A 13,126-nucleotide genomic window follows, 5' to 3' on the forward strand; every position below is an offset into this window, starting at 1 on the left:
TTGCACTTTTCTAGAACATCACAATGTAAAAGAATTCGTTCAGAATATTGTTCACTTAACAAACCGATAACTACATTACCAACAAGTCTACCTTCTTTGTCGGGAGTCTCATCAATGGAAACCCAAATTGAACTATCTTTAATTTCATCTCTTATCTTCTGTATTGTCTCATCGTAGATGGATGGAGCATACGTCTTCCTAAGTGTTGACTCATCCGGGATTGTATGTTGAGTATATTTTTCAAGGAATTCCCTGAAGACCTTATTCTTTAGTTTGTAGAGAGGAATATCAGCAGAGATGAGAGAACGGCACAGGTCGATGTTAAACTCAGATCTTACATTCGATGTTGTTGGTTGTGTTAAAAACAATTGTCTCTGCTTGGAATTTAGTTGTTTGTTGGCCTGATGTTTACTAGTTGTAATGTGTTGTTGCACCAGGAACTTTTGTGTAGATGATACTGCACACTGACACAAATTACAAAATAATATTTTATTGTCAGTTGATAAACCATCTTCTTTAAATTCTGAAATGTAACTTGTTAGTTTTGATTTTAAATTGACTGAATGACGTACTTTTGGCATATTTACCGTCTTTATAGTATGATTTACAAAACTGAACCTATGTGTACTCTGACTGGCATTTAACTGTTGAGCTGCACAACTGAAGTCTGTTAAAAATTTTAAATTAAATTAATACAGTTTTGTAACTTACTTTCCCATTGTTGATAGGACTGCTAATTTTCAAATAACTCTGATGTTAAAGGGATTACTGAACATGTGTTTAAATCTCTATTGTTGAAATGTATTTTTAAAAGTTAATGGAATTTTGTTTTGTTTTATTGTTAAACCTAATATAATATGGACTGTTTTATATGAAATATGGAAAATATATGGAAATTAACGAAAATATGTACTAAACTCTAAAATATGGAAAAATATGGAAAATAAAAGTAGGATTTTTCAACCCTACACATTGTGAAACATAAAGATAATGCAAAATATAAATTATATTAGCTTTATAAGTAAATATGTATTTACATATAAATCCTTTCCCTGGTCATTAGTAAGATTCGAAAATTTCCCGAGAAATTCGAAAAGCATCACCATTTACTATAGGAAAAATATCTTTCTTAATAACTAATCTAGGTTCAAAATGTTTTATGTGTAACACTGTCATTTTAGGAGGATAGGAACTGGCCACTCTACTCCATTATCTCTTGGCTTATTTGCCTCATAAGTGGTGCATTATTGGTATCATTTGTGAAGTTCAAACCTGTCTTTGGATAGTTTACTAAACAACAAACTGTAATTTCCTTAACTTGGAAATTGTCACGATTATGCACCTGAACCATTTGTCGTGTAGTAAAGTTGTATTTTTCGGGAATTTAAACGCTGAAATATGAGACAGATCCACTATTAGAATCACAACCCGGTACACAACACGGACGGCCCATTTCACGACGTAATTAACATAAGAAAACATCAACAAAACCACGTGGTAATCATGCTTGGACCGCCACCGGCGCCATTTTAGCCACTATCGATACCTACATTAAGGTCTGAGTATTGGAGACGGTCTTGGTATAGTCGTACATTATCGATAGTTGAGAAATGTTGAATGGAACGTCTTGCATTAATACCTATGACACGGTCGGAAAAATACACTGTTTGTTGTTCACTGTCATTTAAAGTGATAACGTCGTGATAATTGAAGTTCCACCGTGGTTCGAGCCATGGACCCCGAACTCCTCCCCCCCCTCCACGGAGTGACTCGTGGTCAGCGGCTGGATAGCACCCGAGGGCCACATGTTGCCATTATCGTGAGCTTATCTCGCCCACTGGTCAAGACATCGTCGAGAATCTGTGCGCTCGGAGCGGCACATGTGTTCTGACTCGGGTCCGTGGTGGTGTGTCTTGTGGTCGGTGCTCACGAGGTTCTTCTGGAAGTTCTTGTCCGTTTTCTGTGTGTTCCCAGGTACGTGCGTGTGTCGTATTGGAGCGTCAATCCTGGATTAGTGTCTTGAACCATATATATGTTTAAAGTTAATTTGCCATTAAGATTATCGAACGATAGAGTTTCTGATGCGGGAACCTAACCTGCAATTGGGAATATTGCTTAAAAAGTACTGTTTACGTTTTTATTATATAATTTTATCTAGTTATTTGCAAGTCGTGTGTATTTTAAAAGAAAACTTTTACTTTGGAAATATTTGATAAATCCAGATTCAAAGTCACGCCTTCAAGGATGAAATCCATACTGGCTACTGAATCAAAATCATTCTTAACATTTTCACCCTATCTTCCTCTGTAGTTAAGTGGCAGGGTTTCTGGACAAATTTAACTGTCCCGGGTTCAATTTCCAGCAGAGAAGTGAATATTTGTCTTTCTCTCTCTGTCTCTCTCTCACTCACAAAAGGACAATATTATTTTGACTCTTGTGCTGTCTTAAACGGTGTTTTCTAGTGTTGTTGTATACTTGGAAAGCGTAACGTACAGCTACTGTAGTGAATTTTTAGTGTTGGTAAACGATTTGCACTAAAGCGAAGACAGAAAGGGCAGTTCGGTTAAATGCTGGTTATTTTCAATTTCTTTGTATATACTAAATATATTTACAAACTGTCTGTGTGATTAAAAGTAAAACGTTTATTGGAACATATCGATGGCTAAAAAGTAATACTTCGTCATCTGTGAATCTGCAGGTGAATCAGAAAATTATTTTAAAAATTAATGTCTATCAAAATAAACAAACTTTATATATATATATATATATATATATATATATATATATATATATATATATATATATATATATATTTCTGCTTTGCAAGATCTTGTATTCTAGAAAAAAATATTAGTTAACTTTCCAATTTTATGAATATAATAACTTAATTATTCTAAGTAATAGGCCTAACGCAGTTAAATTAAATTACCATTTTTGTAGATATGAGATATCATTTCTTGGACATCGATGTTGTAAAAAGTCTAAAATTGAATTAAATTTTCGAATGAGTTAAGGGTTTTCTCACTAATTTATAAGAACAATTTTTAGAGTCCACACCTGTGGAGTAACTGTTACCGCGTCTAGCCGCGAAACCAGGTGGGCCGGCTTCGATTCTCTTTCGGGGCAGGTAATCTGGTTGAGGATTTTTCCGCGGTTTTCCCTCAACTCAATATGAGCAAATGCTGGGTAACTATCGGTGCCGGACCTCGAACTCATTTCACCGGTATTATCACCTTCATCTCATTCAGACGCTAAATAACCTAAGTTGTTGATGAAGCGTCGTAAAATAACCTACTAAAAAAACAATTTTTAGGTACTTCTCTGTAATGCAGTTCCTTTTAACCGTTTCTGAGTTTAAAAGTATTTTAAATTTCAAAATGTATGTTATGGTGAGAATTCAGTAAAGCATTTTCGGCCTGGTTCCCCAATGGGGAATATAAATTCCGCCACAGATTTGTAAATATATATATATATATATATATAGTGTTAAAGTTTTTACTTATATCTATATCAAATAGCAAGTCACGTATTTTTAAAAGAAAATATTTCTTGAATCCGAAAATACAAATTGCTGTAAGATTTTTAGGGATAGCCTGCCCAAAGTCAGACATGTGTTAAACTGCAATAATTGTGCTTCTGGATTTAAAAAAAAATTATTTTAAAAACACATGATTTGTTATCCATTAGGTTCTTAAGATGGTGGGATGTTGAGGCTTTCGGGCTCACAAAACAACAGGCATAAAGTAGTAGATTTGTCAGTGTCCCCGCTCTCCCCCCCTCCAAGGAAATATCCTGGTACTCATTTATGTTGGAGGCTGAAAGAATCACATAGCCATAGTGCAGCCAGTAGGATTATATCAATGGAGAAAATGAGTTACACCATCGGATATAGAACCCGCGACTTTATGCTTGCAGTGCAACGTCTTAACCACCAACAGGTGTTACCTAACTAATTTAGAGAAAGTAGTGTATGTATTACATGCTAATGTATTATTATTTTATTCTACGTCACATATTCTTTGAAATCAAAAAAGAAATGGAATTACACTATTTATTTCAAGTTCTGAAATCATATTCCTACTATTTTAACTCATTACTATTCATCATCATCCTTAGCTCGACAACCCATCATGGTTCCGGGCTGTCCACAGGAGATTCCGCCATTCATCCCTATTTCTAGCAGCACTCATCCAGTTTTTAAATCTAATCGAGTATTCCAAGTTCCGATAATCATGTCCTTTTGTTTTCCATGTCTTCGTGAATAAGTCCGTCCGGCTATTTCTCCATTGGATTTCGTGACAATTGTTTTTTTTTTTTATGAGATGGGGTCGTCAGCCCCAAGCTCAACCATCCGGCAATCCCGGATGGACGATGATTTTCTGTCGGGGTTTACTCCTTTGGCTGATAAGTCCCAATTATAGCGTCAGGAACTCGTCCTTGCAGCACTTGGCGTTACCCAGGGGCCATGACTAGGACATGCATGTATAGGACTTGGTAGGTATAACTGGCATTACCCAAGTTTTACTGGAATAGTCACTCAATAATATTAACTACTTTTTATTCATGATTATCGTCAAATAGGTGATTTTAACGTAAATACTGACGAAAACAAATTACGCTGAAATATGTAATTTAAAGAGAAAAGTATGAAATTTCAATTATGGGCAGTTTGTAATGTGTTTTTCTTCGTGCGTATGTTTTACATTTGGCTACAGCTGTATATTTACAAAGCAAGCAGAAATATTGACTTATTGAAATGGTCTTAAAACATACGGAATTGTCCTTGACTAAACTGTGCGTGGAGAAATCTAAAGATGGTAATAGAAAACGTAAACAGTGTTTGAAGGTTCATTTTAATGGTGTAACAGAAACTTTGTATTACTCGACCAAGGCGAGTGGAGCCGCGGGCGTAATGTGAACTATCGCGATGCGGTATTAGCACAGTCTACTATATAGTCACGAAGCTTGAGTTTATGAGGGTACTAGGAACAATAGACTGTGCAGGTACTATTTCGCATTGTCTGTGATGAGGCGATAGTAGCGATCCTAGTGGTTAGCAACTTTCTATGGATGCATATTTCCTACGTATGAGCTTCGTGACTGTATATATTAGACTGTGGTATTAGTACGAACGCAGGAGCAGTAGCCCCACGGCTCCGGGCTACAGGACTCCACCTCGTGAATAATATAGGCTACTTACTGTTTGAATAACTCTGAAATTACCGGTTTTATTCAAATACCTTCTCAATGCGTGTAACACTGTGATAGTGACTTGTAGCTTGGGAGAGAAGCATGATATATTTGTATAAAATAATAGTAATAATATAATATTAATGATAAAAATGCAAAAGTCGACTTAGGATTTTGAGAATTAAAATTGTGAAGTGATGTTCATGCTTTGATAAATAAACTTCCGGACTTAGATAACTAAAATAAACGTCAGTTGAATGTAGTTAAAAAGCTTAATTTTATATTGTGTACAAGGATTTCGGATAAATATGAGGAAAAATATAGTTGTTAAGTGATTAAGGGATTGCGAGTATTTCAAGTAAAATAAATTAATACACATTATTTAGAAATGTAAACTACGAGTACTTAGGCCTACTTTGTCACAGGATGTTTCTAGTTCTTTTTCTAGCATTTTGAAACGCGTTTGGGAGCACCCACAGCCAACCTTATTGGGTCTCATCAGTTTTTAAAGTAATTTTGCTATTCGTATGTATTCATGTAACAAGAAAATTATCTTTTCATTTTGCATGTTGATATGTGCCTAACTTTATCTTTAATAAAATTATCGATATATCGGGGTCGGAAATAAAAGTAGTAATAGGAAATACAATTTAGCTTCAAAGAGTCGAAATTTCAGACACGAAATTAGTAGCTTTTGTATTCAAATGATAATTGAAATAAATGGTGAGTCAGTATTAAATTCTTCACAATCACATATTTATCTCCAAAGTTTTGTATTTGTAAAAAGCCGAAAGTATAGAATTTAAATGAATTCATATAAACAGCACAATCTATTTATGTGTTAGGAGGAAACGAAATGTGCTGAAAAGAGAGAATTGATGTTAACATGTACGTGCAATAGTGAACTACATGATATTAAGTTGTTGAATAAATAAATGACATTGTACCGGGTCATCATTTTGTTTTTACTAACATTTCTAATATTAACCTGGCTATACCTTTGGATAAACGGTTGAGAACCGCAAACACTATGTTACCCCCTTCCACGACCGTAGTTTGATGATACTAGAGTAAAATACAAACAAATCACTTTACTAGGTATAGGAGGGAAGAAAAGTAGTGCATCCATTTACGTAAACTAAGAAATATTACGATTTTCAGTTTTGATAATTTTCGTTAGGTTTTTATTTACTCAAAACGGAGTACAGTATTAATAATAAGTGTTTTTACTCACTAACTGAACTATCCAGGCGGACGTATTAATTATGCAGTGTATAGTACACTGTCTACAGCATATTAGCATACAATCTGGACAGTGCAATTAAATTGAAAAATAATCAAAATCTAGATATTTAAACAAATTGTTGAAAATGATGGCCGTTCATTTTGATACAGGCTTCTGTTCTTTTGTGTACATATTATCGAAAACGTTTTTAACCATATCTTCTCAAATTGACTATTATTTCTGGAATGTAATTCTTTAATTCTTCTATTGTTGTAGGATGTTTAAAAAACAACTGTTTTACAGTAACCCCAAAAGAAATAATGCAAAGCATCAGTCAACATGTGGGGGGGGGGTCATAATCCTGTGCCTCTTGAAATAATTCTGTACCTACTCTCTAACAGAGTACCTTACGTATTTTAAATTCAATCTTCACTTCTGCCCGATTCGCACAGATAAATTTACTCAGATGCTGTCTACTGTCCGTCCAAGTAGTAATGTCGCAGGGTCGTAGAAAGGGGGAAAATCATGTGATAGTTACTTAACGAGGCCTTTTATTTAAATTATTTTAACCAGTTGTATAATATTACGTAGACGTCCAATTCCTGACAGCAAATGTTTTCAGAAAAAGCTGATAATCCAGCCACTAGCCTTTACAGATGGGCCAGCAGAAAAGTGTGGGTAAACCGGGAAGCGACGTAACCAAATGGACGCAATACATGTGCGAAAATATGATTCAATAATGGATGCACTTTATTCACTGGAAAATACGACCATATTTCTGGAACGTACTGTACTCACTCAGTACTATATACTGTGACCGTAAGACGACATTGATTCCATATGCGGCCTTGGTTCTATGTGGAGTACGAGTGGAAGTTTACTAGTAGAGGGGGTGGGGGGGAAGTACATTCAAAAATTCAGGTACAATAAAAATAGAAGTAAAAATAAAATGATGTCCCTGTATAAGAACGAACACTAGTAAAGCAACCAACTTCCTTACCCAATCCCATGCTGATACCCTGATGACTTGGGATCCAATTGAAGTACCGGTGGAGTAGATTTGGATTATAATTTCCGTATTACTTACTTATTTTTACGGGAAGATATTATTATGTTTTTCAAAACTTTAAGATTATCAAAAGTGACAAGATACTTCTCGCATCCCAGAAAATAATATATAATCAGCAGGGCTAGGAAGTTCATGCATTTGCATATATTTTTCCATTGGCCATAATTAATTGCTGATTAATTATCTTCACGAATCATTAACATTTAAGGTTATCAGACCAAATTTTATGTTGTATATATTTGCATATTTTGACTTTTTTTTATAAATGCTTATTATTTCATGATATTTATATTATTGTGGCATATTTTCGCGTTTAAGCTCATTAAACCTGATTTAATGTTGCATAAAAATGCATAGTTTGGATTTTTAAAATATAAAACGTCGTATTCTATTTGTGAAAACTGATGTTGAGTGAAATTTTGATAATTATTTTTACCAGAAAAGTATTGAAAGTTTCGCGGCACACCTAGCGAATCGTGTGTGGCTGAAGGGTTGAAAGTAAAAAATTATCGGTTTTTTAGATGTCATGTAATAGCTTAGGTAGTGTAGACTTGGGTAGTTTAACTGTGTAGAATAACAACTTCATTAGTCCAAAGAAATTTGAGGAATTATACCCAAAGACAATAGAATATAATGGGTCTTGAAATTTAACTTGCTCTCCTGTAAAAACAGTAAAACGTGACTTATCAGGGTTTCCCCTGTACTCTTCATTAATTGCTTATTATTATTGTTATTATTATATTATTATTGCGGTATTATTTATTACTTATTTATTAGTGAAATATAAAAAAATATATATAATTTTATTAGTGCATATTTATTGGCATATTTTAAGGTCTTTAAAGGAATACTTGCATGCATATTTAGTAGGTTTTTAGTGTATGAAATTCCTGGCCCTAGTAATCAGTTATGATTGCACTGTAGCCTATTATGTTAATGCTATATATATAATGCAGTAGAAGAAAATGTCAGTATTCTAGCAAAAAAGTTAATTAGAATATGTGTTCTATTTTAAGTGACTGGCACACATCGGTTTCCTTCTCTCCTGTCGTAATGCGTCAATGTCTGAAGCATGTGAATGATTATCCGTTGATATTTTTTTATGCGGTTAGATGAAGAACAGGGTACATAAGAAAAATGAGCGTACTGCTCGATCGCATAAAAAGATGACATTCGCATAAAAGAACGAGAAGATGATTTCAGACGAGCAACACAGCATATTAAATAATTTCAAGGGAAAAATTGTTCCGGAACCTGGTATCGATCCCGGGACCTTTGGCTTAGCGCACCAACGCTCTCCCGACTGAGCTACCCAGGAACGATACCCGACACCGTCTCTATCTTTCCCTTTATATCCACACACCTGAAGTGGGCTGACAAGACGCCAGAAACCCAACTTTGAGTGCACACAAACTCTGTGTGACTTGACTTGTGGTTTTCTGTTAACGTACCTACAGTGAATTATATGTTATGCAGATCTGGCTTTCAGGTAAAGCTCCCTGTGAAGCAGACCTGAATAATTTCAAGGGAAAAATTGTTCCGGGGCCGGGTATCGATCCCGGGACTTTTGGCTTAGCGTACCAACGCTCTTCCGACTGAGTTACCCAGGAACGACACCCGATACCGACTCAATCTTTCCCTTTATATCCACACACCTCAAGTGGGCTGACGTGAAAGCCAGATTTGCAACATAGCATATTCTTACTCAAATTACAGGGTACATTCACGTGTGCAATGTAACTTTCTAAAATGTATTATAAAATTGTAACAGATTTGTCACTTCAGCACTAATAATGTCTATACTTTAGGTATATATCTTTATCAACAATTTTGCATTTGTACATTTCATTAACTCCATACCAGAAACTGTTTGGAACAGGGAGGGATGTACTTGTCGATATCATTACCTTCCAGAATAATGTAATTTCCTTCTGAAACACTTGTATAGCAATAAGTTTCATTGTTTCATGACGATGATGAAATAATGTCCCCATAAGTTATATTATGTTGGTATTGAATTTTTTTCGCAACACAGAGTTGTTCCTACAGTAAATTCGTTATTAAGATTCTTGATTAAGTAATAGAGCTATACATTTTGTTTTGGTAACAGTAACGCTATGTAGATCTAGCCTACATTAGTTTATTATTGTTGCGGAATGAATACTCCTATGCATTACAATTTGCGTTTTATTATTGGTTCGAAACACTTGACTTTTTCAGAGCCAGCCATAGAACTGATCTATTCATACATGCACGTATTAGCCCATAGTGAGCACAACATAGGCCTTGCGATATAATTATTTCAAGTCCGAGGGTGGCCTGGATAGCATTCGTAGATTCGATACTGACAGGCAGGCCATCCCGCCGCAGTTCTGACATAGCCAGTAGAGTAGGCCTACCAGATAAACCCTAGTCTCGGAGCCCTAAGCTTTTTATTCCTGTATCAGCGTTGGAGATACCAAAACTTCACAGCAGCGTACTTTAACTATTACAGAAGATGAAGTGAGGAGGTGGAGAGTATTGGTAGAATGAAAGAGGAAAACGGGAGTACCCCGAGAAAAACCTTCTCCAACTTGCTTTGTCCATCACAGAGTCAGTCACGACTAGACCGGGATCAAACCCTGGTCGCTTGAATGAAACACCAGTGCGCTAGCGCTTGAGTTACAAATTTGATGTGAAGGGCAAAAGCATATCTACGTAAAATAGTATATTATTTTGTTTTATTGAGGAATTACTTGTCAATAAGTTTATTACGTACAATATATTTAACTTTATTTCAATCGGTAATTATGTATGGAATTATAGGATGGGGTAGCTCATTTAAATCCAATTTTAATCCACTTTATTTATTACAGAAGAAAATAATTAATATATGTCTTCATAAACCTATTGATTTTCCATCTCAAAATTTGTTTATAGACTTAAATGTACTTAACGTAAGACAAATTTATTATATTGTATTAATAAAATTCATACATAAAAATCGAAATAATTTTGAATTGTATTCTCATAGTTATGAAACAAAAGGTATGAATTCTTTAAGATTGTTTGAACCAAAATGCAACACTGTTACAGTATTTAATCATAGTAGTAATTTAGGCCCAAGAATATATAACAAATTTATATTTAAATATCCTAATCTTGTCAATTCTAATAGTTCTAGTATTCAATTAAAAAAGTTATGTATGGATTTTATAAAAATTGAAAAATTGTAAATTTAAATTTATATACTATAATTGCAAATTGTATTGTATAATTATTAATTATAATTGTATTGTATAATTATTAATTTCAATTCAGGAATCCGTCCCTGAGCACGAGTTCTACTCTTTCAGGGGCGAGCTAAAGTTTCTCTGTGTATTTTATAATTTATGTTACAATTATTAGCAAAATAATAAATAAATAAATAAATAAATAAATAAATAAATAAATAAATAAATAATCTAATAATTCAGACGCTGTAATGCGGTAACATAATTTCACTTTGACAAGAGGTATATGATACAATTTTAATTTTCTTACTGTTATTGCGAAGGAAATAAGGTTTCTGTATAAGTAATGGGCATTTAGTTTAGTAAGGGTTATCAATTTTTTTCTTTCTTTATAGTTGTTGCGAACAGAACAACTGCGTATGGGTATCACACCAGCTACTTAGTAGCGATCACTCTCGCTTGGACTCTTGATCTCGTGCATGATCTAATAACCTCAAGGTGACTGATATAATCTTCACATTGACACAAGATCAAGGTCGCACAGATTATGATTTAATTGTTTTACAATAGAAATTTGAACAGATGACTGTCTCTTCCGCTTTTCGTTTTTTTTTTTTTTTTATAAAATTGGACTAGGTAAATTGAATTTTGCCGTCTAGCAGTCGTGTGTGTAGGTATGTGTGTACAATTTAATGAATGTTATACATGTTGTGTACAGTACGATTATTTAGTCCTGACAGTCGCCGGCAGTGTGCTCCTGGGTCAGGCGAGTCCATTAAGTTATGCCAAGGGATGTTCAGGTTAGTCTGTCGCCCGCAGTCAGAGCGATCGGATGTCACGCATGCGGTATAGCGTTGTGTTTCCAGTAAATTAAGCTGTACTGCATTCCTTTACTGACCGCTCGCCCTTATCTCTACTCCGGAACTCTCCCCACTACTCCTATTACTTCCCCTCTTTCGCGTCGCTGAGCTGTCAGGAGTAAATAATCGGTCTGTATGCATGTTATATGTGCATGGACGAAAGTCCTTCGGTATGTAGACCGTATAGGCAGGTCCATTATGCGTATAATCCAATGAAGCAGGGGTGAAATGAGTGAGTAGCTCTTCTACGGATAGTTTTTCAGTCCCGGAGATACTAGAGACGATTAAGACAACAGGTCCCTAACGGTCACCAGATAACACTGTCCTTGAATACCGGTGGGACGCTACTTAGGCGGCCCTGGCCAGCTTGAACATTTCTCGGACATTAGCGAGGAGACCCAGCGTGGGGTTACCACGTCACGGAAATCTCACCTGATGTCAGATCTGTTGTGACGGAAGCTTCTGAAGAAGGTTGATACCCACAAAGGACTGTTAAGTCATTGATGATGAAATGAAAGTTTGTCGGTTTTCAGCAGATTACACAATCATTAAAAATAAAATGAAAAAAAAAAATAGAGGGAGCGGAATTAAAAATACAGAACATAATACGATCATCAAAGGGATGCCAAAAGTATTGGAGAAAACTTGTAAATTGTATAACGGCAGCAGTTAACAAAACTGTATGGAATTAAAATCCTAATGAAATAAAATTCTGACGAGAATGAATCCAAAAAGAGATGAATTAGCTTAGATCGATCGAAATTTGGACGTAAAAAGTTAAAAAAAAGAATATAGATTATTATTATTATTATTATTATTATTATTATTATTATTATTATTATTATTATTAAATACACGATTTCCATACAAATGTATGTTTTTATATAAGCTTGCTACAGTTCTAAAACTTTGTAAATATCCGTTTCATGCCTTAGTGAGTCGAAATAAGTATACTTTTTCGTGCATATTTGCATGTTTTGGCCTTTTTAGGAATAAATCCATGCGTAATGCATGTTTTTAAGATTTTGCATCTAATAAAGCACATTTAGAGGCTTATCTTGCACATTACGTTCATTTTTTATAATGTTAGTGCATATTTTATGTTGAATCTCATAATACACCATTTTATAAATATTACCTCTTAGAGTGTGATATTTCATAGCTTGCACTATTTGAGTGTATTTACTGAAAAATATAATTGGATATATGTTTTCTTGTCTTGTGCTGCCTTAAGCGTTGGCTCTGTACCATGCTAACTACAATACCGGGGAGATTCGCTATTTGCCGAAAATCTTCGAGATTGAGGACGAAAAGGGAAATAGGCCCCAATCTTCCAAGACAGATGAAGACATGTGATAACGGTTATTGGAACTTAGGTAGATTCGTTGATAGTGCGGTGTTAAACTACACTTTTAGGTGCATGGTGGCGTAACGGATTAGAGTTCACGACGTTCTGACTTCAACAATTGAAGGCATTTGCCCTAAACGCTTCTTGCTTTCCTTCCCCACTATAAATTCTGTTATGACTGCTGGGACTGACACAGTTGTTCTACGAAAGTGAGTGATAATA

The 13,126-nt window shown here is 34.9% G+C and overlaps 1 protein-coding gene across 4 annotated transcripts in view; it reads left to right on the forward strand.

The window, feature by feature from the left end:
- ACC (acetyl-CoA carboxylase) overlaps positions 1-13,126 on the forward strand; it is a 230,243-nt gene that overhangs the window by 51,722 nt on the left and 165,395 nt on the right. For 2 of the 4 annotated variants that reach the window (XM_069828826.1, XM_069828827.1), the window contains exon 1: positions 1,820-1,974. The exons of the other annotated variants lie outside the window; for them this stretch is intronic. In XM_069828826.1, the coding sequence (XP_069684927.1) occupies positions 1,881-1,974 (94 nt within the window). In that variant the 5' untranslated portion in view covers positions 1,820-1,880. Of the gene's footprint in view, positions 1-1,819; positions 1,975-13,126 lie in introns of those variants that run through there. 4 annotated transcript variants of the gene reach the window in all.

Source organism: Periplaneta americana, chromosome 6 (genome assembly GCF_040183065.1).
Source record: "Periplaneta americana isolate PAMFEO1 chromosome 6, P.americana_PAMFEO1_priV1, whole genome shotgun sequence".
Classification (NCBI taxonomy): domain Eukaryota; kingdom Metazoa; phylum Arthropoda; class Insecta; order Blattodea; family Blattidae; genus Periplaneta; species Periplaneta americana.